This window comes from Anomalospiza imberbis, chromosome 10 (assembly GCF_031753505.1).
Source record: "Anomalospiza imberbis isolate Cuckoo-Finch-1a 21T00152 chromosome 10, ASM3175350v1, whole genome shotgun sequence".
NCBI lineage: Eukaryota > Metazoa > Chordata > Aves > Passeriformes > Viduidae > Anomalospiza > Anomalospiza imberbis.
Window position 1 is genome coordinate 12,825,486 of NC_089690.1, and position 25,966 is coordinate 12,851,451.

The following is a 25,966-nucleotide window of genomic DNA, read 5'->3' on the forward strand; positions in this document are numbered from 1 at the left end:
TATTTTCACCCTGCATTGAAAAATAAAATATTGAAAGGGAGGGAATAATCAGTTTCTTCACTAGACATGAATGCCTTGTCATTTCTTAAATGGCCTAAGTACAGGAAGAGAAGAATATGTAATAACAGTAAAAGACAATGAAGTTGTAATTTGATTGCCCATTTTAGAGATTATACTTGTGGTTGGTGTCCTCAGTTTACAAATAGGAAAATAATAGGAAATCTTCCATTTTTTCTTTTTGTCTAGGACTGTCTTATGTAAAAGAGAGGGTGGATTTGGAAATGGAATTTCTTCTTAAGAGTGATTTTTTTTCTGTCAAAGCAAGTTGATTTTATGCATGCAGTTTTCTGTTCATCCAAAAGACAGTTCTTTTACAAGTTCCATCAGTAATAATATTTACTGATTTTATGCATGCAGTTTTCTGTTCATCCAAAAGACAGTTCTTTTACAAGTTCCATCAGTAATAATATTTACCTGGAAATAGAAGTTTAGGCCTCATTTAGGATTCAAAAAGTGATGGCTTGCTTTTTATTTCTGTCACGTTCCTCATGAATATGCTTCAGTTATAATTTCCATGTGAAGCAGTTTCAGGGAAGGTGCAGGCATGGTTCAGTGCTGGAGCTCCACGGAGAGCAGCCTCTTTGTGCCTTGTATAGGTTTGCTTTCATCGCACTGAGAGCACCAGCCTTGAGAAAGGACCAGACTGTTCCAAGCAGTAGCATGTGTAAAACTTTGTAAAGGATGCAGCCAGTGCTGTTGTGGAACTGTCCACAGGTCTGAAAGAATAAACTGTTATATTGATGGATAGCTCGCTTTTAGTCATAGCGTGAAAGGATAAAAAAATATAAAAATAAGGTCATGTAATAGATGGTGTGTATGTTTCTGAAAACAGTGCAGTTAAAAGTTGCAGGAACCTGAAAAACAATCAAATGAGAAGTACTGTAAGTCAATGAATATAGAATTTGTATCTACTTTTTTCCTATAAAATATGCATCATTATATCTACCATTGGCTTGTTAAAAGCAATTTCAAATTCATTTTGTGGAATGAGATAATTTAGTGCAGGAACAGAATGTACAGAGCTGCTATACTGTGCAACAGTTTTTCAGGTTTTTTAATCAACACCCATTTTCCTGTAGTTGAAAAAGAGCTCATAATATCTTGCATTTAATTTTTTGTGCTTTAGCTTTAAAATATTCTGAGAAAAACCAAGTTTTGTTTTAAGCAAAATGTGTGTACAATGCAATGGCAATAATAATGTTACATTAAAAAACATTTTTTTAACTAAAAAGCAAATATTGCAGTATGGTTTGGTTATTATTGTGAAAATCTGTTGCTAAAATTCCAGTGTGACTAGAAAAGCCCCAAATTTTGAAATTGACAGTTAGGTGTCCAAATCTCTTACCAGTGCACAAAAGCTATGTGTTGTACTGGGACAGACAGAAGGAAGTGGGATCTATAAAATCCTTGCAGGGACTATGAGGATGGAGGTGCAATGTGTGTGTTACTGCTGTTCCAAAAAACTGGATTAGGAATCCCACATGTTGAACAGCTCCTAGTTTTTAGAGAATTCCGTAATGTGAGTGCTTCTGTTGATCATTTGGTTTTAGCAAAAGCAGCATTCTCTTTGCTTTAGACTTCATGAAGCCAAGCAACGTGAGGGAGCTTCCTTCTGCCTTTGTTACAGAAGGGCACCAGGTACCTCTTGCACTTCAGTTCTGAATTTTGCTGAAACCCTTTGTGTATTCAGAATTATGATTTCCAGAAGTTCTACACAGTCTCATGCAGCTGAGGGCTGGTGTGTCTGAATAGCACAATTCCTTTATCAGCCAGTGCTTTTGAACTGCTGAAGCTGTTAATAGTGTATTTTAATGCTTGCTGAAATGTTGGCAGTGTTGACCTGATGCATATGATGCCATGTGAAGAATTTACTGCACACAGGTTTACTAGGAATCTAGAACAATACAGGCACAATGCAGCCCAGATTGGGTGGTTTGAAATATATATATATAAATAGTAAATACATCATTCATATATATATATATATATATATATATATATAAAATACTCTTGATAAGTTTGTATATGGTCCAAACTTTTTGGTGCAGATTGCTTCATCAATCTGTGTAATTTATGTTCAGTTAAAGAGCTTTGGGTTTAGTATAAATCCTCAAAGGTCAGCTACCCCATCAAATACAGCAAGCAAGGGCAAAGTGTCTGGCAGCTTTAATAATACTGAATCTGTGAAGAGTCCCCACCCTTCAGGTTTAAGCCTCAAAGTATGAAGCACGTACACTAGGAAAAAACCATTTCCAATTGTAATAGCAAACAAAGTGGGTATGACTTTGCCTTAATGAGCACTTTAAATTGATGTGCCTAACCTAGAAATATCAAGCTCCTTCTTAATTATTTATTGGAACAATTCTCCTGGTGTTGTAGAATATTTTCCATCGATCATAATCATTAAGATGCTAAATTTCTTCTGGTATGTGTGTTGTAGTTCAGTTAAAACTTTGCTTCAGTCAAGTTAAAGACAGCTTTAAAACAGATAAATCTCCAGTCTGTTCCTATGGGCTTCAACTATCCACAGTAACTGTTTTTAAAAAGTTTTATTTGAGACACAATGAAACTGAAAAATTTGCTTACTGACTTAGTGAGGAGACTGGGGAATGTACAAATTTAACACATTCTTGCTATTTTACACATTCTTGCTATTTGCTATAATATATAATTATTATAAATTAAATTATAATATAGTTATAAATTAAATTACATATAAATTATATATAATTTAACACATTCTTGCTATTTTTGAACTATGATATTTATAATATATCATTTTAACTGCTATAGTTTGTTTTTAAAAGAGGTCACTCCTTTGTTTCATTTCCTCCAGCTCTTTTTTGGTATTATCCTAATGTATTTTATTGTTTTCCTTCCCCTTCTGTGAAGCTTATTCTCAGCCAGTGGATAACCATATCAGTCCATCTGCCTACCTGGGACAGTCCCTGCCCCCAGCATCACCAGGGCGATATTCACCAGTTCCCAAGGGAATGCTTGGAGATGATGAGATCACCAGGTAATGAACAACCAAAGCTCCAAAATGTGTTAGTGGGCAAAATAATAGGGAATGCTATATTTTATTTCAAAAATGGATGTTAGTTTTTTAACTCTTGTAAACATTATTGTAAGGATAAAATTATCCTTTATACTTTATTTATCCTTTACACTTTATTTATCGGTCGAAGAATAGCATTAAAAGCAGAAAGCCCTGGAAATGCTGCATGTGTTGACAGAGATTTTTAGGATGGTACTATAAGCAGACCAGAGATTTTCTTATTTTAAAGCAAGCAGTGTTTGGGTCCTCCCTGCCCCCACAGACGAGGGCTTGTTTTGATGGATTCTAAATCCAGAAAAACTGGAGAGCTCTTAATCCTTTCCCATTAACAGACCTTTCATTCCTTCGCTGATTCAGTAGATTGCATTAATCTTTTGTTCATCACTTATGATAAAGGGAAGCTCTTGTAATTTTGTTGCTGTTCTGTGCTGCAAGTATAGGGATGTTACACTGCACTTTCAGTATGCTGTTGCTGAATTCTGTCACACCATCATCTGATATGGCTAATGTCACTCAGATTCCGAGGCAGGGTCCAGCCAGGATTGAAGCCTAAGTGGCAAAATAAACTGGAGGATTGATTTTAGTGTAGTGGAAGGTAGGATATGTCTTTGTACTGATTTTGAGCTTAGGGTTAGGTAGACATATAAGCCAAAATTATTCTGTCCTGTTGATATGATTATGGTTTTATTGCTTTCCTTTAAAATTACTGTAAAAGGCTGGTTTTGAATTTCTTCTGAAATGCAAGGCCTATTCAGAAAATGTTCAGATTTTCTTTAAATTACCTTCTCATATTACACTGTCTCTATCCCAGAAAGGAGTTTATAAATTTTGAGTGTTATTTTAAAAGATACTGCATCTTTCTCTTTTCTCTTGTGTTCTGTTTTTGTTAATGTATTGGCATGATCCAGAGCAATATGTATAGAGATTTTCACCGTGTCATTTATTTGTAATAGAATAGTACTCTGAAAAAAAAGAATATAATAGTTGATGAAGGTGAAATTTAAGAATTTGAACTTAAGATGATTTAATAGCTAGTGCAAAAATTGAGTGATTTTTAAAGATTGGACTAGATGATACATTTTGTTTTGGAAAAAAAAAGCAGCTTCTTACTTTATCCTGTAAATTAATAATTAATGCCTCCAAATACTTAATGTCCATTAATTGTTCTTTAGTGCTCTCTAGTGATTTTTGAAATGCAGTGCACAGTTTATCTGCTTTATTAGAAATGTCTTTTTCTGAGATCATTTATGCTTTGCTTGTATTAAATAGAGTAGCAGATAACAGATTTTTGAAGGAGTCTTTCTGCGTTAGAATTTGACTGGCTTTATCAATATTATTTTCCTTTCCTCCCCTCATTCAAATTAGGAGGGTATCCTATGAAAAAGAGTGCAGCAACTTGGTTTAGTTTAACTTCCTCAATTGCAGTTGCTTTGCCAAAATTGAAAATTGTATCTGAGAATGTCACAACCTAATGTTCTTGAACAATATTGAAAATATTAAGTAATGACATTTAGTGCTGAATAGGATTGTAGCATAATAGGAATTTCTTTCTTTCTACATACATACATACATACTTACAGATTTGTTCAGTTTACCTAACAGGGAGGGGATTTTGTTTTGCATCTAGAAGCTTTTCTAATTGATTATTTTACTTTTACTTATATCTAGTGACCAAGATTTCATATTGCTTTCTTTTCCTTCAGGGAACCTAGAAAGGTCGTCCTACATCGAGGATCGACAGGTCTTGGTTTCAACATTGTTGGAGGAGAAGATGGAGAAGGAATTTTCATCTCTTTCATCCTTGCAGGAGGGCCAGCTGACCTGAGTGGAGAGCTTAGGAAAGGAGATCGTATAATTTCTGTAGGATTCTTTGTTTCTTTTATTTAAACAGCAACAAAAGTTTTCCCCTCCCTGTATATTAATACCAATTAATGATATACAAAAAAAGTTATTAACTGAGCTAAATTTGAGATAATGGAATAGATGTCAATATACTTCCAAACTACCTTTGAGGACTTTAGTCTACCTCAGTTTCTCATCTATAACCTGATTCAAATAGCACTTCCCTCTCTGAGACATTCAGTGAAGACATTAACATTAACTCGTAGATGAGGGCTGTGTGTGTCTCAGTAGAAAGAATACAGGTTTCAGAAATAACCCTTCTAATGAGATGGAGACTCTTGGCTGCAGTGTCTAAAACTGGGTCTTTACTTCCTGGAGTAGCTGCTGAACCTCCTATTAGTCTTAAAAAGATCAATCTCATACCTTTCTAAGGGCTTTTTCTATATTAGTATTGAAGGTCATAAATATTTTGTGTGTTTCTTTGTGAAACTACTTAATTTGTGGAGAATCATTTATTTGGGCAATTACATTGTATTTTGGGAGTTATTTAAGAGGAATTATATCCTTTTAACAGCTGTTACTAAAATCAATATTAAAGCACATCTTTATTTTAGTTTGAACTATGAAAACTGATCTTGGTCTAAAATGTGGAACACATATTTCTGCTTAATTTTTTTTTTTGTGATGCTATTTCTAAATCTGCTGTATTGAAAACAATGCCAGATTCACAGAGGGTGTTGCCTGTCACTGGGTGTGGTGACAGCATGGTCTGTAGGCATTATTTGGCTAAGAAAGTCCCTGAACCATTGCAAAAAGTAACATTCTCTGTTTCTCCTTAAAAAGAAAAAAAGCACTCTTAAGAAGAAAATTGACCATTCACTGAGTGATATACTGTGATAATCTCAGTAATTCTTAAGAGGGGTATATGTGAGAGAGGATTTTGTTGACTTTTGATTTCAAGAAAAATGTTGGGAACAGGGAAAATACACATGACATGGAAACTCGTTTGTATCCAGTTAATTTTTTTCCACAGGTCTGTGTTCTGTGGTGATAAACACAAACATTAATTTTGATAAAGGGCTTTTTTGTATTACTTGTAGGTAAATGGAGTAGATCTAAAAGCAGCAACCCACGAACAGGCAGCAGCAGCCCTGAAGAACGCAGGCCAAGCCGTGACTATTGTCGCTCAGTACCGTCCGGAAGGTAAGGGCTGCTTTATAGCTTCCAGTTCTCTTGTACAACTTGAAACTCAGAGAAAGATAATCTACAGTGTCCTTCCACCAAACACCTCTTCTGAAACAAATAATGTAGTAGGTGTTGTCACATATATGTTAACATAATTGCAAGTGACCAGATTGGAATATTTGCAAGTGTTGCTGCCATGGCTTGCTGCATTTCTTGCTTTCACCGTTACAGAATTTCTGTTTTTTCAGTAATTATTGCCAGTGTCATAACATGAAAAATGTATGTGTGTGTTTTTGTAATTATCCTCATTTTTTCTTTCTGCCACTTGGAAACAGGTTAACAAGTATTAAAATATTCATAAAGTCGTTGTTCATTATTGGTGTTTTTCAAATGTCTTCATAAAGATGGAGAGCACCAGTTATAACTGCTTGTATTGCATATGTATTTTATTTTTATTTATGAATCCAGCAGGATTTTGTAAAAGATGCTGACAGCTAGGACAGATCAAGGAGGTTCTAGACATCCATCAGGGTTCATTATAACTGAGTAAAGAGATTCAGTATGATAGGAGCATTTGGAAGACACTTGGGACTGGCTCACTTCACTCCCTGTTACTGTATATGACAGTTTGTCTCTTCATAGATGTGGTGGGGAATGCTAATTTATGTTTTTACATCCTGTCACATTTCCTATTTTCCCATCATAAATTTCCCATTTGTCTTTCTCCTCCTATTTTTGGGAAAAGAGGATTTTTGCAAGCAGTTCTCTCATTGGAAAGCCTGAGTTAGGCTATAGAAAAATGAATCACTGGAAAACCCTTCTCATGCAAAGGATTGAATTTTCCTTATCTCTCTCTTCAAATCCATGGTAACTAAACTCCTAATTAGTGGGTTTGGGATAGGCTGTTACAACCGATTGAAATCGATGTTATTGAATTTGGGCTCAAATTGTGTAACCGCTGACTTTCTTTTCCCTTAAATCTCCACAATGTTCCTTGGTTATGGAATTGAGTGAAAACAGATGTAATTACATTCTTTAAAATGTCTCTCTGGGCATTCCTTTAGTTTCCAGGACTGTTCAGTAAATTTGAGGGATGCCTTACAAAGTTTTTCTACTCCACTGAATTAAATTTCAGCAACTTGCCAGCACTCTTTGGGACAGGTAGAAGCCAAATGTGGAATGTGAGTGTGTTGTGCTGTTTACAGGAGTGGCTTAGGCATCAGGCGCCCCCACCACTGTACTCAGGTGACCTCAGGCTTTCTCCTTGTAGACTCCAGGCTTTATCTTGCAATTTGCCAGGAGCTAATGTTGGAAACTGGTCGCCTGTTGGGCTGTGCTGGTGCATTCTTCTGTGGTACATAGATGCCATGAGTGTCATACAGAGTCTCCCTAGTTGGACACATCAGTGGATTTGGACCTGTTGGAGCTGGATGCTGCAGAGGGATCTATAGCAGGAGAAGAGCAAGAGTTTGTGAAACAGGAATTAGCCTGTAGAAATGTAATTGGGAAGTCAGGATGTTCTCATTTTCATCTTAATTTGGAAGCTTTTCCTTACTCCCTCACTTGTACTACAAATTTCTACCTCCTTTCAAGACATCACTCATGAATAAAAAGGGATTTTGCTTTGCTGTGAATTCAACTGGAAAAGAAATACTGTGACCTGGAGCAGTTTCAAAGCATGAAATGCTGCTTCAGTACGCAAGTGATTTCATAAGCCATTTTAATTCAGTGGCTTCTGATCCATTTAATTTTTGTGTTGCTCCTGGCTCTGCAGACACCTCAGTGCCACACTGCTGTGTCTCTAGGTTTCCTGCAGAGCTGGGATGGCAAGCGAGGATTGTAATGTTGGTGCAGAGGAATGAGAGGAAGCAGTAAGCAATTTGGATATATGTGTATCTCCTGGGAATGGGGATTCAGAATGGTCAGCATTACGATCGTGCTGCACAGCAGGAATACAGGAACCTGAGGCTTGAAGGGAATGTAGTGAGGGGAAGAGCAGCAAGGGGGAAGTATAGGACTGCAGAGGCTTACAGTTCTGGGAGGGCTCTGTGTTTCACATTGATATCCATTGTTACATTCATTCAAATGAAAAGGTCATCTGAAACGTAATAATAATGTGGTCCCACAATTCAGAATTTCTGGAAGGCTATATTTTGCCATTCCAAAAAGGTGTGAGGTGCCAGTGGGCTGCCATACCTGTATTATAGTTTGAGTGCATTTAAGTGTTTAAAAATAATAGAATAGCCAAACAAATATATTAAATATATGAAAATATATTTGATTGAAATTGGATAGAAAATAATTTAGTGGGTTAAGCTTTGTATTGTAGTTATACTCTGCTAGATCAGAACTGAGCTGTATTAAGGATGTGGATAACATTAACTGCAGTTATGTAAACTGTGAAGCCTGCTCTTGGAGGGCCTTGAAGAAGGCAGCAGGCCAAGTCTATTGGCATCAGCAGTCATTCACTGGTCACCTCATCTTTCCCCAAAGCAGGGCAAAATTCAGATAAGCCTGTCATGAGAGAAAAGGGTACCAACCCTTTCTATTTCCCAAGGATTCACCTGACATACCAAAAATAAAATTATAATTTATTTTCTGAAAGTGGTAAGATGTTTAAGTGATCAGATTAGCTTCATGTTCTTAGGTGATCTGGTGGATCAGTGTAAGATTAGGAGAAGGTGGAACCAAAACATCAAGAGAAGATTTCAAAGTATTTTTGTAAAGCATCTGCTTCTGAACCTACATTGTTCATATAGGTAGTTAACACACATTCTTTCAGTTTTATTAATGGAAACTGTGTTTTCTTCATTCTCTCTTGTCTTTAAAACAATGACTCAAAAGAAAAAGAAAAGGAGGAAACACAAAAGTTTTGTTAGAGCTCTCTCCTCAGTGGCCAGTGTGTGGCTGATTTTTCTATTTACAATGCTGCATTTATGTAATGTTTTATAGTAGAATTCAAAAGAGAATAACTAAGCTCTGGGAAATGGTGCCATTTTTGTATGTATAAGCTAAGATTGTTTTCTGAGCATTAGTCTTGAAATATATTGTACATCTTCTGTCTGCAAAAGTCTAGCTGGGGTAGCATGAAGCCAATAACGCTTGTACAAAACTTCATTTTCAGTAATTGTTTTTTATCAAGGTTGAACTTCCTCTGCTTTCTAGATGAGGACATGGATTTTCTTAAATAAAGGTGGTTCAAAAGATCACTGTGTCCTGATTTCATAAAATGAAAAATTCTTAAAAAAAAAAACTTCAAAAGAGGTTTGCCTTGTTTTTGGGTATGTGATCCCTGGTTTTCCAAGTTTCTGTTCTTGCTTGTTTTGTACCGGGTTCTACTCATTTGCAAGTAATCTAGATTAGTCAATTAGAGTATTTTCAAAACTGGACCCATTAAGATTAGAAAAAGGGTTTTGCTATATATAGCCCTGATAGGCACTATAAGGCGGCTTACACATGTTTTAATCCTTTAAAACCTCACTCCTACTCTTTAATATACTAAATAAAATTGCTTGTGAATGCTTGCTAAGCCTTCAGCAACATTTTTAGTGGATTCACCTCAGCAGGGACTGGACTTAGTCTCTTTCTGAGTTTTCCAGGGCGTGTGGGAGGTGTTCTTAACTAAATACAAATGCAGTTTTTCTAATCTTTTGAAATTTCTTGGCACAGTCTTTCAAGTGATTAAAGAGATACAAGCCCATTAAACATTAGAGTGTATGAAAGTCACCAACAGCATGTGGAATTCATTTTGGTCTGTCCCAGGTAATGTTCATATCAAATGACAAGCATTGCAGCAAAATACCTCCTCAAAAATTATTTATGATATTTTTATTGTGGTCCATGCATTTTAAAAGAAAAATGGAACATCAATTCAGGATCAGTGTGGTGGTGGCCATCCTAACTACCAGACTCCATTCCTCTCTTTGGAGGCACCATGAAAAGGAAAATTGAATATTCTGCAAGTTGAGAAAAGAATATAAATCAGTAGTTATATAAAATTGTCAGCACAAGAGTCCTGCTTAGACAGATCCAATGGGCCCTGCTAAAGAGGGCTTTCCATAGACAGATGGGAAGAGGGAAGCAAGGGGCATACTTTTTAAATGAAAGTGAACTTTTTCAGCTCTCCGTGGGTTCACTGTATGTAAGAATCTGTGCTTCTCAGCGCGGTGCTGCCATCTGTTCCCTGTGCGCACATCCCGGCTTCCTTCACTCGCTGCTCCTCCTGTGCTGTTTGCTGAATTTCCCATTCCTTGTGCAGCCTTCTGCTCTCCTGCCCCGTTTGCTAGAATGTGTGCTCCAGAGCAGATGCCTTTCCATTGCAGCTGTGTTCTCCTCTTCCCCTGCCTGCACAGACAATTTGTCTGTGTATTTGTGTTTTGTTACCCACCAGAAGGGCAGTCCAGGAGAGTTTCAGTGATCAGATCCTTTCTGGAGTTCTGATTTTCTGGTCAAGTAAATATTGACATTGAAAATATCACATATTTCTAGGTAAAATCACTTTAGGAGCTTGGAATCAGAGTAATCTTCTAGGATTTGCTAATCTTCCCTCCTTTTTGTTTCTTGCCGTGGAATACATGCAGACATGAAATAGAGCAGATTTAGTCTAGTTTTGCACCATCTGCTTATCCAGTGTAATTTTAAAGTTTAAACTTGAGCCCAGATGTATTCATCCTCTGTTCTTAACAACTGATTATGTGTAAACCTGAGTAGGCTTTGGGTTTTTTTCTTTGGTGATGGTGGGGTTCTGTTGGATAAATGCCATGAATTGAAGCAGGAGGTGCTTTTGCTTCCTCGATCTCACTGTTATGTCAGTAGATACTATTTCCTCCCTATCTCTAAACTTCCTGGAAACTTTGAGAAAATTCTAGTCAAGAAAAGTTGCCCTTATTCTAATGCTCTTACTTTATTGTGTTTCATGGTAGTTTTGCTGCCTTTTATCCTTTATTTGATGTATATCAGCAGCAGCTTTCCTAAAATTCAGATCTTAAAAGTTGATTCTGAGTGAAGTTTCATTCCCTGCTGTTCCATATACATCTGGTTTTGGAGCCTGACCAAATTCTTACTGAAAGGACTGAGAAGTTGGATTGTGTGGTTTTCTTTTGGTTTTGAATTTTTTTTGGTGTGGGTGTCTGTGTTTCTTGTGCCACCGTAGTTCTTATTAAAACAGTATTTCAGAATCTCCGTATTTTGATGGCTGTGGAAATCAGAAGCATATTTGTAGAAGAGTTCCAGTGGCCAGCCTGCTTTATTTGGGTTAAAATCACTTTTACTTTTTCATTTAAACAGCTTATGCCCTTTCTGTTACCCTGATAACACAACACCAGAAATAAAATGCATTCCTTCCCTGCCAAGCTCTTCATTTCCCGTTGCCCAAAAAACCAGTGTCCTTTCCATCTTGTTCACTGGGCCTGTTCCAGCTCCAAATTTCTGGAATGTTGACATGACAAAATTTTCTTTAAAAGTTATATATTTATATGTGCATTGTATGAATTTATTACAGCCAAGTGCAAGTTTGTTGTGCTGTTCCCTGTGATTTAGGGGAACAAATATCAAATTTATCATACACTATATATGGCTGTTATGCATACCATAAGAAAGAAAGGCATTGTAGAGAAAATAGTTCTCTAGCGTTTGTGAGAATCTAGGCATGATAAGCTGAAGGGGAAAGTAAGAGATCAAAGATGCAAAAGACACTTGCTATCCAACTCTTCTTAATCACAGAGAGAGAAATATAACCTGTCCTAGACAAATTAAAACCTCTTCTAGAAAAATTAGCAGAGCTCACACTTCGCTTCATAAAGCTGATGTTGAACCACCTCTGCATTGTCATAGGGGCACAGGTGCTGATCCTTTGGGTATTTGACTAACACTGCTTTTCTGATGCTATCTAGAGTCCTGCTGCTGTGTTTTTTTCTGTCCCCAGCATTAGTTTCAGTAGCACTATACCTAATTCTAACGTTTCTTTTTTTAAAAGCCTGTGTACTTTTTAGCTCCAAACCAAATGATGGTGAGAATTCTATTCATCCTGTTCGTCTCAAAACCTTCTGTTAAGAGGAATTTAACTCAAATTTTAGCTAGCTCTACATCAAAGGAGCTCACCAGATTCTGACTGCACAGTGCTTAAGCTTCTCCTAAATATGAAATTTCTTGGCACTCCTTCTTTTAGAACATAAAGCCTTCTCAGTCCCAGCCCATTAGTTTCCTTTTTTTGCTTTATTCATATGGCAGGAGCCTCTGTGGTGAAATTATTCTCTCCTTACTCCTACAGATGTCCCTGTCACTCATTCAGCACTTGCTTCCCAGGAATTCTGATGAGAAAAATTAAATTAGTTCAGGAAGCTGCAAGACAAGCAACCTGTAGATGAAATATGGGATAAAGTTAAGCAATACTGGGAAATAGCCTCCCTGGTAGCTCTCTTATATCTATGTGCTGCCTAGGAGGAAGTCTGATTCTTCGATAAAATGACACGAGACAGAAATTTGTAATTTTTCCGGTAGCTATTGCAAAGAGCTGCAGATATTTTTGATATTGGACAGGCTGTAGCACCAGAAAACACTGGGATTAACTGATCTTTTCCATGCTTACTTGCCTTTCACACAGGAGTGTACAAAAATCTTATCGGTTTATAGTTTCTTGGTTACAAATGAGTAAAATGAGGTGACTTACCCAAGGGCAGCAGTAGCACAGCAGGAGTGGGCTGTTCTCTCACTGCATCTGAGCCCTTCCCCTGAGAATGCTGCTTTCTAAAAAATGTTGTTTTCTCACATTCCTCTTTGGTTACTGTCCTGTTATCTTACATTCTTTTGTTGTTAGTGATAGCATCAGTAGTGGTGGAAATAATGGTTTTGATTCTCTTGTCAAACAACCTCATCAGTTTGATTTAGTGCCGGTAAAGCATTTGATCTGAACTTTACAAGTAAACAGACACTTGGTGCTGTTTTAAAAACTAGGATATCTTAAAAGCTACTAGCTTTTGCTTATAAAGGACAAAAGTTAGGGTTATTGAAGAGACTGTTCATATTTTCATAATCTGGACAGGGTTAATTATAGATGCTGTCAGTGCTCACTGTATGGTGAGTATGGGGAGAAATGGCTGCAGAACATAATATGATAAACATTCACAGTTTTTAGATGGCTGTTGAAGGAACCTTAGTTTAGAGATTGTCTCATGATTTTTTACTTTAGAGTCCTTTCTCAGTCTTGTACTTCCTGAATAACCTGGTGCCCACAGGGAGTGAGGGAGCTCAGGAGAGCAGCTCAGTGCCCGGTCCAGCAGCTGCTCGCGGCACACACGCCCTGGCTCTGCCAGTGTTGACTTGTTATAATCTGGCATCACGTGGTCTCCTGGGGAAGGTGGTGGCTGCACAACATTTCCTTTGACTAGGAAGCGTTTACAAGTGGATCTGTTGATCCTGAAGTCCAAACTATTCAGCTGAAGGAAAAACTTACTTGCTCTGAGTTCGTATTTTATGCTGACGGCATGTAAGTACCTCACTTCAGGAGATGTTTGTCCTGAAGAAGCAATTACTCTTTTCCTGGCTGCCTTTGTAGCTAAATCAAATGCATTTAGCATAGTTTTATTAGTACACAGTGCTGCTTAAGAACACAATCCGTTTTTCCAGGATTATCATTGTACATAATTCTGTGGGGGCAGTTTGAATCTCTAATGCCATCTACAAGTGGATTGAAATTCATGCCAGAATGCTGGATTTTTTTTTTTCATTTCCTGAGCTTCCAGAGGAATATGGTCTTATTTCAGAAGATGTTTTGTATATTTCCCACTTTGTAATGTTAAATTCTTTATCTTAATCATATCCAGTAATTTTGAAGTACAGACATTTTTCATTTCCATTTCTTAACATTTAAAATTTAAAAACTGTAGTTCTTAGTTATAAACATTTTTTTCACATGTATGTTCTGAAGTTTCCTTTCTGTCATGGGGTAAAATTTATCTGTAACTGTCTTTTTATTACTATGAAATTGATATTTATTAGTAGAAATGTTTGTCTTAATTTGAAAAAAATAGTTACTATAGCGAACTATAGATTATAATCACAGAATTTTGAAGTATAATATTCTTGTATATTTTCTTTGTCTAATCAAAATTATTTCAGTTTTTCTTTCAGTTCAATTGCTGAATTTTGGCAGGAAATTAATTGCCATGCCAAATTCTGTCTTTCTTACAGAATACAGTCGTTTTGAAGCTAAAATCCATGATTTACGAGAGCAGATGATGAACAGTAGCATTAGTTCAGGATCAGGATCTTTGCGAACCAGCCAGAAGAGATCCCTCTATGTCAGGTAATCATCTTTGTCATAGTATTTGTACTGTGTTTTTCTGCTTTCCCCTAGAATTACTGTTTTGGTATTTGTGTTTTCATGCAATTATTTACCAAGTATTAATAAAGGGATACTTCTATGCAAATATAATAAAAATAAAGCTGTATTTAGCCTGATTAATGTAATATAGCTGAAAAAGCAGTAATATCCCTGAGAAGGCTATATGAACTTTGAGCAGTGGTGTTATTGTTTGCTTTTTGTCCTTTGATTTGAGAGAGATGATAATCCTTCAGCAAAAACATATATTTCTTCTTTAAGTCAGTGTATGTGAAGTCTTAAAAACTTAGTTCAGTTTGTGTTTTTGTGACAGTAGTCTTCATATTCTCCCTTGATGCGTACTTGAGTTCAAATGCATAGTTGTCTCTTTCTTAAGGTATGACAGATTTCCATCTAATTTCCTTCAGCTGAGTTAGTTGTTTTCTTGGCTTTTTTAACGAACCTTATTTCTCTATCCAATTCAATTTTGTTATGGAATATTTTCCCATGGTAACCAAGAGAGAAAATGCAAAGCAAATGAACTGAGTATACCTCATTAATTTATTCATATAAAATTAAACATAAAGGAGGCTGAAAGGAAGTGGAAACATAAGAGCATGAAGCAGATGAGAAAATAGGTGGTTTCACAAGGAAATTATGGCAGGGTGCAGCTTATTCATGTGTCACTCAACTCCTACATCGGTTATCGTGTACTGATAAAACATAACGTTTCAAGTATGAAATGTGGGTAAAAGGATTAGATTTTTAAAAATAAATTGGTTTTTGAGTTCCCCAAATCAGCTCATCTCTGGATTAAGTCAGTAGCCTCTTGGTAGGGGCCGGAATGGTTCAATAGAGCAGGTAAGCCTTCAAGTAGTTCTGATGTTTGGGTTAAACATGATTTAAAATGTTGTAGGACCTCATGGTTTACCTTCTAAAAGTAAGCAGGCTCAGGTGCTGTTGACTTTTCTCATCCAAAGCAGACAGTATTTTGTTCATGATGTGTTCTGTCTACTGAGCTATGGGAAAGGAAGCAAGTCATACACCAAGCAGTTCCCTGAGTAATTGTGTTGATGCTGAGGAAAGTAATGGTTTTTTGTAACTATTTCTGAATGCTTGACATAAATGTAGCTAAACACTCTTAGGACTTCTGTTTAGCTTAACTCTAACAGGTATTTTCTGTCAAAACAGGTGTTTTGACCTATTGTTTCAGTAGCTGGATTCTGTTTTCTCAGATCTGAGCCTCTTTGTTTCTACTTCTGTTTGCCTTAAATATTTTGGGGGTCAAATTTTAAATCTCTAAAAATAAATGCCTTAAATAGTAAGGGTCAGTGCTTGATACCACAGTTATCCATATCTTTGAATATCCACAGGTAGGTAAGTGTACTTATGGATATTGTGCCAAGATCTTCATTTCCATAATCCCAAGATCTATTGCTTTAGCTCTCATCATATACCTAAGCCCAAACAATTCTAAATACTTTTATTTTGCTTGGTTAGCTACAGCCTGATTAGGTTCTAAACTGCTTATGCTCATGTTCACACATTTGGTATTTTGACCCACTGACAAGCATTTAATCTTTATGCAGCTTTTATTTAACTGATGGAATTGTTGAGCTTTTGACTTTGCCAGCTGCTGCAGAACTTGCAGCCTTCTCCAGGCTGTTGGCAGAAGCCTTGTGGGGACTGGTTTCATTGAAGGTTTTCGAGGCTCAATAATCACTGTTGGTATAAGTCACTACAAATATCTAAAATGCAAAAATTCCACAACAAAAGTACTTTTCTACCCACATCTCTTTACAGAGGGTGCTGCTAGGGCTTTTGGGATCTGCTTCTGTCATCACACCAAAAGCTGCCAAAGTCTGGGAGGCAGCTTTGCATGCACAGAAAAGGTTCTCATCTGTTCTGTCTTGTTTTTGATGTAATTTTCACCCCATTGAAGTAACTTCTATGAATATTTTCACATATTGCTAGATACTGACAGAACATGTTAGTTACCCACTTTATTTCTTATAATAAGTCACTAGTATAGCCATACTGTACTTTTAATTCAATTCAAAGCAAATTTTAATAAGTTCAGATATCTTTTTTCAGTAGTGCTAGATTTGGATATGCCTTAAAGGATGCCAGTTATGTAACAAAATGCTGAATTGAATAGTAAATCCACCAGTAAAATGTTTATAGGTGTTCAATCACAATTACAGAAGAGCTATTAAATAAAAATACCCTGAAAATCATGTCTGCTGCTTTCTCAAAATCATGGTAACAAATTAGGAAATAAAGTCAGATAGATCATTGTATTCCTGTAAACATGATATCTTTAAGACTAGTTTGCTTGTAAACAGCGCTTTTAGGTATTATGTAATATTAAGGGAAAGGCAATTGTGTTTGCCTGACAATACAATTTAGAGTAAAATGGCAGGTTTTTCTTTGTGATTGTATCTATATCAAAAAATGATGCACAACAATTTAGCCCTTGGAGGGCAATACAAATACAGCAATTCAGCAGCAGCTGACTCTCCATTTGCACGTCCTACAGTCCCCCCCACACCCCGCCCCCTGTCCCCAGCTAATTCAGATGTACTGATGTATCTTCTCTTATTTTGCTTTATATCTCTTCTGGTCTTTGTTCTGAGACAGATTCTCTCATAGTGTTTCTGGGTTTGCATCTGATCTATATCTATATTGATATTTATGCTCATTTGGAAATTCAAAATGCACATGTGAGATTCCTTCGGGGTATCAAGTTTCTGTGATAATACATGGAGAGACAGTAAACCTGTTCCATATTTAATCTCATCTTCTGTAGCAAGTCTTGGTTTGCAATGTGTGTAGCATTCAAAATCAAGAATTCATTTACCTTTGTGCATTTTTCTGATCAGCACAATACATTCCAAATTCAAACAATGGTGATGATTTATGCTTGAATCACGGCAAGAAATGATTATGTCTCCGAGCTGAAGAAATGTAGCAGTTTTAAAATGACTAAGAAATTTAAACTAAGTCCTTTACAAAAATAAGATCTACTATTAGCAGCAGGCCAAGTGTACTTGTCTGCTGTTGAGTTGGGCCATCTCTATGGTATTCTCAGAGTTCAAACATTAAGTTTCAAACAACTTTCTCTTTCAAACAAGAGAACCTCCTTTACAAGCTGACCTTCATTTATTGTGAAGTGGTAAAATTAATTCATATTTAAATGAAACATAGAGCTGCTTTTGCTGCTGGGATTCCTGGGTGCTTTGTTTGTTGAAGAAATGCTTCAGTAGAACTTAGTCAACAGCCTATGACACTGAAAGTCATGAGTGTGGCAGGTAAAAAGATACTCTGGAAAATTTTGCACAGCCATTACACAGCTGTTACACAGCCATTACATTTTTGGCTTTGAAGCATAAACACTCATGAAATATGCAATGTAGTTTTAGTTTCTCTAGACTTGTGGATGAAGGAGCTGAGTTGCCTTTCTAGTGCTCTTTAGTTCCTGAGTAATACAAAGTGAAATAGAATGGAGGACTTGGTGCTTTCTCTAGAAAATAGTTTTTAGGACTTCCCATTTAAATTTAAATATAACTTTACTGTAAATATGGGTCTGCATTCAAAGCAGTAGTTGATCGGGATTACTAAATTTATTTTTAAGTTAATTTGTGTTTATAACTTACAATAAGTAAATGTATACGTGGCATTTTTGTCCCCATGCAGGAAGTTAATAGAAGCAGTTTAGTTTATATTCCAGCTTGAAGATAAATGCATCATCTGGGCTGTGAAGTGAGTTCTTGGTTGATGATGTGCCAGGCATACAGCAAAAGCCATGTTAATCACTTGGAATCAAAAGAAATTTTTGTTAATTCTGTTTGCTTTTGAGGTCATTTATAGGATCATTAGCAGTTCCTGGTATTCCTACAAGTGTTAGCTGCATAGTTTTGTCCTCTTATGTTACACTCTAAATCTTTTCATAAAACTATGTTCATCAGCTTTGACTTTTTTGCCCAATAAAATTATTTTTCTTGAAGTGACTTTACCAGAGAAAATGTGTTTGATGAAACTGCCTTTAATTGTGCAAAACCTGCTCTGTGTAACCATTTATCTAGTTGGCAAACCACTTGTTGTTAATAATGGCTTTATCCATTTCTGCTTCCATTTCACTCCTGACCATTTTTTCTCATGCAGTCAACATATATGTTAATACTGTTGGGCCAAGCTCACAGCTTTTATAAATTTATATGCAAACTCAAAAATAGAAGTTAAAAGTGGAGATGGTAGAAATCATTGCTTGAATGCTAACAAGAAATCTCAGGAAATAAATGTCACGATGCATGTAATTAATTCAGTGAAAATGTATACAACTTGAATCTGCATTGAAAGTACATACTGGATTATGTACAATTTATTTTGAGAGATGAAATGATATTATTCCAGAGTGTTTCTTCTACAAACGTGCAGAATAAATGTGGAGGAATAACTACTTCCTATCTGTATCATTTTCTTACCTGCATTATTTTGGCTATTAAAAAAAAAGGTTCTGATTTTTTTTTTTAATAATCCGGATATCTTAAGTATGCTGTGGAATTAACCCAAAATATCTTATTATGAAGGTTGCACTGCTAAGGAAGGTGGTATTTCAATCTCCAAGCTGTTTCAGAATTGAAAGTCTGAATTTGATTATAAACTTACACTAAAGATATTGCAGATTTAAGTATAAGGCTTTTTGTATCAGGACAGCACATATTTTGAGGCCATTTTAAAATTTCTGTATTTTTTTAGGCATTCTAAAAATCTTTATTAAATCCTTTAATCCTTTAGGATTTTTTAAACTATTTTATAGCCTAAGAAAGACATGGTGTCTCAAACAGCTCTAGTTTTACAATAGATGCTGAAGATGAGTTGATCTGGCAGAATATTTTGATTTTTTTTCCCTATAAACAATTTGTTATTGGTTATGAACAAATACAGTTCACTCAGTGCTGGAGAAAGGCAAAATTCACTAAGCTGAAGTAGATTTTGGAGTAAACAGTTTTTGACATACATGGGTTAAAAATTTCTGTGATATTAAAAATCTAGCAGAAAAAGGTGTGTAAGACCAGTGTTTAGGATGAAGAAACAAGCTGAATTTGGACAAGGAAAATGACACCCTTTTAAATCATCACACTGTAATCTCTTGGTTCTACTTTGGCTTGTTATCAAGTAAGCTGAATTCGGGTATTGTTCAGAGAGTGCAGCACTGACAGCACTTGAGCTGGCAGATTAAATAATGTTGAGAATTTTTTGGACTGTGTCATACAAGCATTTATTTCAATTAGGTGAGGTTCATGAACTGTTTTCAAGTGTAAAAGTCCTTTAGAAGGCAGAACCTGAGCAGTATCTCTTGCTGTTTGCTAAGAGACTCCTGTCATCTTTCATTTCCATGTCCTCATTAAACCCTCAGCTGTGCCAGGGAGAAACAGACTTGCAGATATCTTCATTTCCTCAGGGAACTTGTCCAGGTATAAAATGATCCAAAAGGCAGAAAAGACACGACTTGTAAACCAGATCAGTTCCATAGTGTGGTGGACCGTGTGCCTTTCCAGACATTTGTGCTTTTTTAAGTAAAAAGGGGAACAGGAGTCAGTTGCATAAACCAATCTTGCTGCCAGAGAGAATGTTAATAAAACTGTAGTCATGCAGGTACTGCTCAGGTTTTGTGAGTGCCTATTATTTGAAAACAAGCTTACCTTAGGAAAAAGGGTGAGATTCTCTCAAAATGATCGGTATTTCCTAAAGGAATGTGCATAGGTTTCTCTGCCTTTGGGTACTACAGTAGCAAAGTGGTGACCAGATCATATTTCTAAGTTGGTTTTTTTTCCCCTGTGAGCAGGATACTGATGATACTATCTTTTATTTTAAAGACAGTACTAAACTGTACTAAATTACTAAATAATTTAAATTTATAACTTGATATGGAAGTATACTTTACAGAACTTTTGACTGTGCTGTATGCTTTAAATACTTGTCTTTTTCATCCTAGGCTGACATGTAACTTGCTCTGTGCAAAGTACTTACTGAATTGCACTAGGTGTCTCCTGTAGAGCTTTTGTAAAGCACTAGTGGTTTGCTCTGGATGAAGTTTTTTCTCATTCATTAAAGCTTAGAAATGTGTGGGGGTACTGTACTACACATTCCGTGTGTGTATGAGAGAGTGTATTCAGCCTTCTTGTAAGTACCTGTCAGAATGATGCAATCATTTATGAATAGCACAGGCAGCTTGCTTCATATTTTGAGCTATTCATACTCTCCTGGCTTTTTCTTGCTTTTTTCCATGTTTAATTTTTTTATTTTCAATGTAGAGCTCTTTTTGATTATGACAAGACTAAAGATAGTGGCCTTCCGAGTCAAGGATTGAACTTCAAATTTGGCGATATTCTCCATGTCATTAATGCTTCTGATGATGAATGGTGGCAAGCACGGCAGGTAACTCCAGATGGAGAAAGTGATGAAATTGGAGTTATCCCAAGCAAACGGAGGTATGGCATACTTTATTGACTTGGAGATGTCTGCTATAAAATATCTGATCCCATTAATACGTACATTGTGTATGCTTTTCTCTTTCTTGTTAATTCTGTACCGCTTATTTGATTCTTTTATTTTTAAGTAATCTGTAGTGAGATTCTCATTTACTCAATGAAAAGTTTATTAAAACCCCATTTAGCCCTAGGAGTTGTGTGCTGAAATGAATAAAGGTGGCCCACATCCACCTTCTCTGTTCTCACTGTAAGTTGAGGGTTTAATACCAGATAATTAACCATTTATATATGAAAAGGTGCAAAGTATGAATGATTTTTATTTAAGTCATGACACTATCATGAATTCTTTCTACCCAGAACCTGGAAAACTGGAAAATCATTCTTTGGTAGCCAATGGAGATGAGTTTTTTGTTTGCATACTGCAGACTCAAATAAGAGTTTAGGTGCTCTGAATTTTAATATCTGCTATTGAGTGCTAATTGCTGCTGTTCACTTACTGTGTCGTGTTTCCTCTTTGCACTCTCAGGATTTATTGAACATGTATAGCCACAAAATACTCCAAATAATTCCATAGCACATCACTTGAGAAATAACATCTTTCCATTAGCAGGCTTCCATTTTCTGAACGTGTCATATGCAATAAAATGTATTGTACAAAAGGTACCCCAATATGCTTGTGTTGTAACAAGTGGTAACTTGAAGTTCTGAAGTTTTGCTGATTCTGACATTTTTGTGTGTGTTTTTGTGGTAGAGTTGAGAAAAAGGAACGAGCCCGTTTGAAGACAGTGAAATTCAATTCCAAAACAAGAGGAGATAAAGGGGTGAGTTAATGAAGTGCTCATTACACCTGGGATTGTGAATGGTAACATTTTTAGCAGTTTTGTGTGCGGAGAATCACATTCAGATTTGAGTGAAAAGACAAAATTCTGTCAAATAGAAATGAAATAATTCTGAGCACCAAAGCAGACTTCAATTGCCCAAACACTGCAAATTGTTTAAAGAATTAGCATAGAAATATATATGCTTCTTAATACTGAAATGTAGTAGGAACTGTATATCCTAACCAAGTATTGCATAGTGCCGTTTCTAACAGCTCTGCACCAGGTGTGATTCCTGTCGCAATACATGTGATGGGAATGAGTGGTGAGAAGGAAATGAGGCTACTTAAGTAGCAATAGGAATGTTTTTAGCCAAAATTATAGCCATTTCATAATGGCACAGCAGCCAAGTTTTTTGTTGTTTTGAGGGTGAGGCTTTTTTGCAATGTTTTGGCTGTTCTGAAATTTGAGAAACAATCCCACAACCTTACCATTTCTACCAGTAGTATGTGAGTAGTCGTTTCAAGACTTAGGCACATGTATTTTAGATGTAAGAGTCTTCTAAACTAATAATATATTGCCATTTCAAAAAATCTGAAGTGTGCTCTATGCTCCTGAGGAAGCTATTTCTTAAAAATTGATTATATTTTTAATTGCATTAATGCTGTAGCATTGTTTAATCATTATTGTAAATCCCACAAATGCATTTTAGTTATTTATTTCAGTTACAATGTTTTCATAACTTCAGAAATTGCATACCTAAAATATTAAAGCTTCAGAATTATATCCTGATAGTGTAGGTGTGCAAAGTATAAAGACTCTAAAATTCATATATACATCCCTCTGCTACATGGCAAAGGTTACAGTTATTAATGAAATGTTATGTTTTTCCCCTGTAAGTATTGCTTAAAAGAAAATCAGTATCTCTAACTACTTTCTGATTCACAATTATGGTACTGCTCTGGAGATTTACTGGTTTATTGGCAGTATTCTTCTGTTTTGGTGCATTCCTAGTTTGGTACTGGAATGAAATATTATCAACTGACATGGTAATTTGAGTTTGCTTTTTAGAAGTCATATAAAGAAGGCTTAAATACTTCATATTCTTTTTAATACACTAAGTAATTTTTCAAATGGTACCATGTTCTTTGAAAGATAATTGCATGATTTTAGAGTGTATCTACCAATTAACTGCAAACAGTTAATTACTGCTGCGTTTGAAGTAGCGTTCTGGCAAAAGCAGAGTTGGTGCACAGTCCCTGTGTACTAACAGAGCACCAAAGAAATGCATGGAATACTGAGTGGAAAAGCAACTACGCTTGCCATTGATGTAGAACTGCAGTTCTTTTTCTTTAGTAACCTTTCATTTTGCAAATGCTTACACTGTTCAGCCTTTTGCTTCAGCTGTAATTGTTTTAACATCAGAGTTTCTCTTTGAAGTATTCCTCTTGAATTTGTCATGATGATACTTTTCCCAGTAAGTTGACTGCACCATACATGTCCTCATGGACCATGTGCCTTCCTGTGTCTGTGTGTGCTAATACTCCATAAACAAGATGAAATACCAATTTTATATAGTTTTTGAAAATTTCTATATTAAGACCTTGAAGAATAACCCTAGTGATGGCTAACATTAAAATCCATGTTCCTATCATTGTAAGGAAAGCTAAAAAATCTGGAGCAAAAATGGTTACATTTTATTCTTGTTTGTTCCTTTCATATACACATTTATCTCATTTTCTGTGCTGCTTCTGATTTAATATATTCCTGCTTATGATGCCTGTGAATGATTTCCAGTGGGCTTATGAAAAATTTAATGCAATTACTATGCATTTTCAACTAATAAGCAAATTCTTCTAGCTTTTTATAATCATGGTATCTTTTAAAAGTAATCTTTTGGCTAATCTTTTATGCAAAATCAGTATAATATTACTTTTATTTTCTCTTTTTTTTGGCAATGGAACTGACTCTGACCATTATACATGCAGTATATAAAGTTTCATATTAGCTCAGGAAAAAATACTGTTCAGAAAGTTAAAATAATTGTTATGAAATATTTTCAAAACTATAATGAAGAACTTGATTATGCTCTATGAAGCACAATAAATCAGCTAGGCCTTTTATTTTAACTGTACAGATTATCCATTCTCACCACCTCAGCTAAACTGAACCATTTTAGCTTTATTACATTGGTCTCCTTTTACCAAACTGACAGACTTGCCCAAATGAAACAATTATAGATGTGAGTCTTTTGTTTTTTGAACTTATATTACAGTGTTTTTCAGTATACTCAGCAAGGATCTCTTTTGGACATATTTCTTTGTTGTCCTTATTCTCTAGATTACATTACCCTTCCTGGTTGTGAGAAATCATTTGCAGTGACTTGACTTCTATTAGAGAAGGTCAGGAGGACCATAACATAAAATTTGCCTGTGCCAAGCATGGTTCCAGCCAGCATATCATTGGCTTGAAACTTCATCTTTTGTCTATGTGTCAGGTTGATAATTTACCAATTTTTACAGTGGAACAACAGTTTTAGTCGAACACAGATGCAAGGCAATTAAAGGTTTTATGGATTTCCTCCTTAGCACAGTATTGTTATTTCCAGAGCTCAATGTCACTGATTATGCTCCCATGGTACCATGTGCCTCTAACACCTTGTAATTTTAAGTATTTTTAAAATAAACATTGGTAATGAAAATATCACTGGAAGTTTAAGTATCTGCTATTGCCAAGAACGTCTGGCCAGAAGGATTGTTAGTCCTGTAGCAGGGTGCAGCTTTTGTTTTGCACTGTAGGAAAGGAGCACAACTATAGACATTATCTTTAGGAAGGCCAAGTGCTAGTTTTCAATTGTACTAAAAAGTGTGGCTCATTTTTTGTAAAAACTCTGTCCTGCTTGACCCCTACTTGTTACTGCAATGAATTACATACTTCATGCTGGCAGAAAGAATAATATGCCTTTTTGAAACTGTATTGCATATAATAAAGGAATGTGAGCTCACACTGGCTGAAGAAAGACAAACAATTATTTGAAAGCTAACATGCTCCAAATTTTAGAAACACTTGTTAATAGAGTCTTGAATGCATGATTTTTTTTTTACAATACCTTTTAAAAGATGTTTCTGTGGTGCTTTTCTTACTTCCTGCTGCACATAGGCTTTGCTTAGCTTAGAAATAAATAGTCCCCTACAGCACAGGGTCTCAAGATCAAGTTGGGTGTTTTCCTATTTTACCATCCATTCTATTGTAGTTTTTTTTCTGCAAACCAAATGACAAAAATATGGCAAATTTTATGCCTCTGCAAAACTGGTCAGATGAGTCATTCATGCTTAAAGATGGAAAGGAATTTCTGCTGACTTTAAGTTAGCTGTATTAGCTCTAGTTCTGGGCATGATTGCAATTAAAACATTACTGATTTATTTATTTATACTTTAAGGTTTTTTATTGTCTTGGGACATCAAATTAAAAGTGCTGTAGTCACATGATGTCTTCACAGAAGATATGAAAATGCATTGATGCTCTGCATCACTTGGACAAGGAGCACGATAATAGTTTATATTCATATGGATATAAGTAACTCTAGAAATGTTTGTAGCAACTGAGATGCAGAAAATCTTCAGCAACACGAGAGTTAATGTCAAAAGCTGCTGAACGTGATCCTTGATATACAGGGTTTTTCATGTGGTAATTGTAAGTGCACTCTTGAAAAACATCATTGCCACAATAAACCAATGGAATTAACTTGTGTCTTTTCAAGTTAATCTGCGTATTAGGATGCAGACTTATATAGAACAGAGTAAGTCCTTTCAGTGAAGTTGCAATGAATTGCAATAGTAAAACACTGATAAAAGTTTTGGAGTTTTTTTAGTTGGTTGGTAACACTGCCCAATACTTCTGATGTTCTGTTATAATATCAGCTGTTTGCAAAAGCCTCAGCTTGGTGGGTTTTTTTGGTTTTTTTTGGTTTTTTTTAATACCATAACCCCTAAATGATATAATATCAGTGATTTAATTGACTTTGAGTCATGGTTTGGCCATCTTACAGCAGCCTAGTTTTCCACTATTTTTACCATTCAGAGCAAACCTACATTTGTGAAATACAGGTCAGGCTCTATAGCATGAACCAGTTTTCTCAATACTAAGCATGTGAAACATGGAGGATACGAGCAAAGTCATGATCCCAGTCTCT

General features: G+C 35.9%; 1 protein-coding gene across 23 annotated transcripts in view; it reads left to right on the forward strand.

Moving 5' to 3' along the window:
- DLG1 (discs large MAGUK scaffold protein 1) overlaps window positions 1-25,966 on the forward strand; it is a 144,900-nt gene that overhangs the window by 103,997 nt on the left and 14,937 nt on the right. For all 23 annotated transcript variants that reach the window (XM_068200744.1, XM_068200728.1, XM_068200727.1 and 20 more), the window contains 6 exons: window positions 2,953-3,079; window positions 4,822-4,978; window positions 6,061-6,163; window positions 14,333-14,447; window positions 20,780-20,956; window positions 21,708-21,777. In XM_068200744.1, coding sequence (XP_068056845.1) covers window positions 2,953-3,079; window positions 4,822-4,978; window positions 6,061-6,163; window positions 14,333-14,447; window positions 20,780-20,956; window positions 21,708-21,777 — 749 coding nt within the window. The remainder of the gene's footprint in view (window positions 1-2,952; window positions 3,080-4,821; window positions 4,979-6,060; window positions 6,164-14,332; window positions 14,448-20,779; window positions 20,957-21,707; window positions 21,778-25,966) is intronic.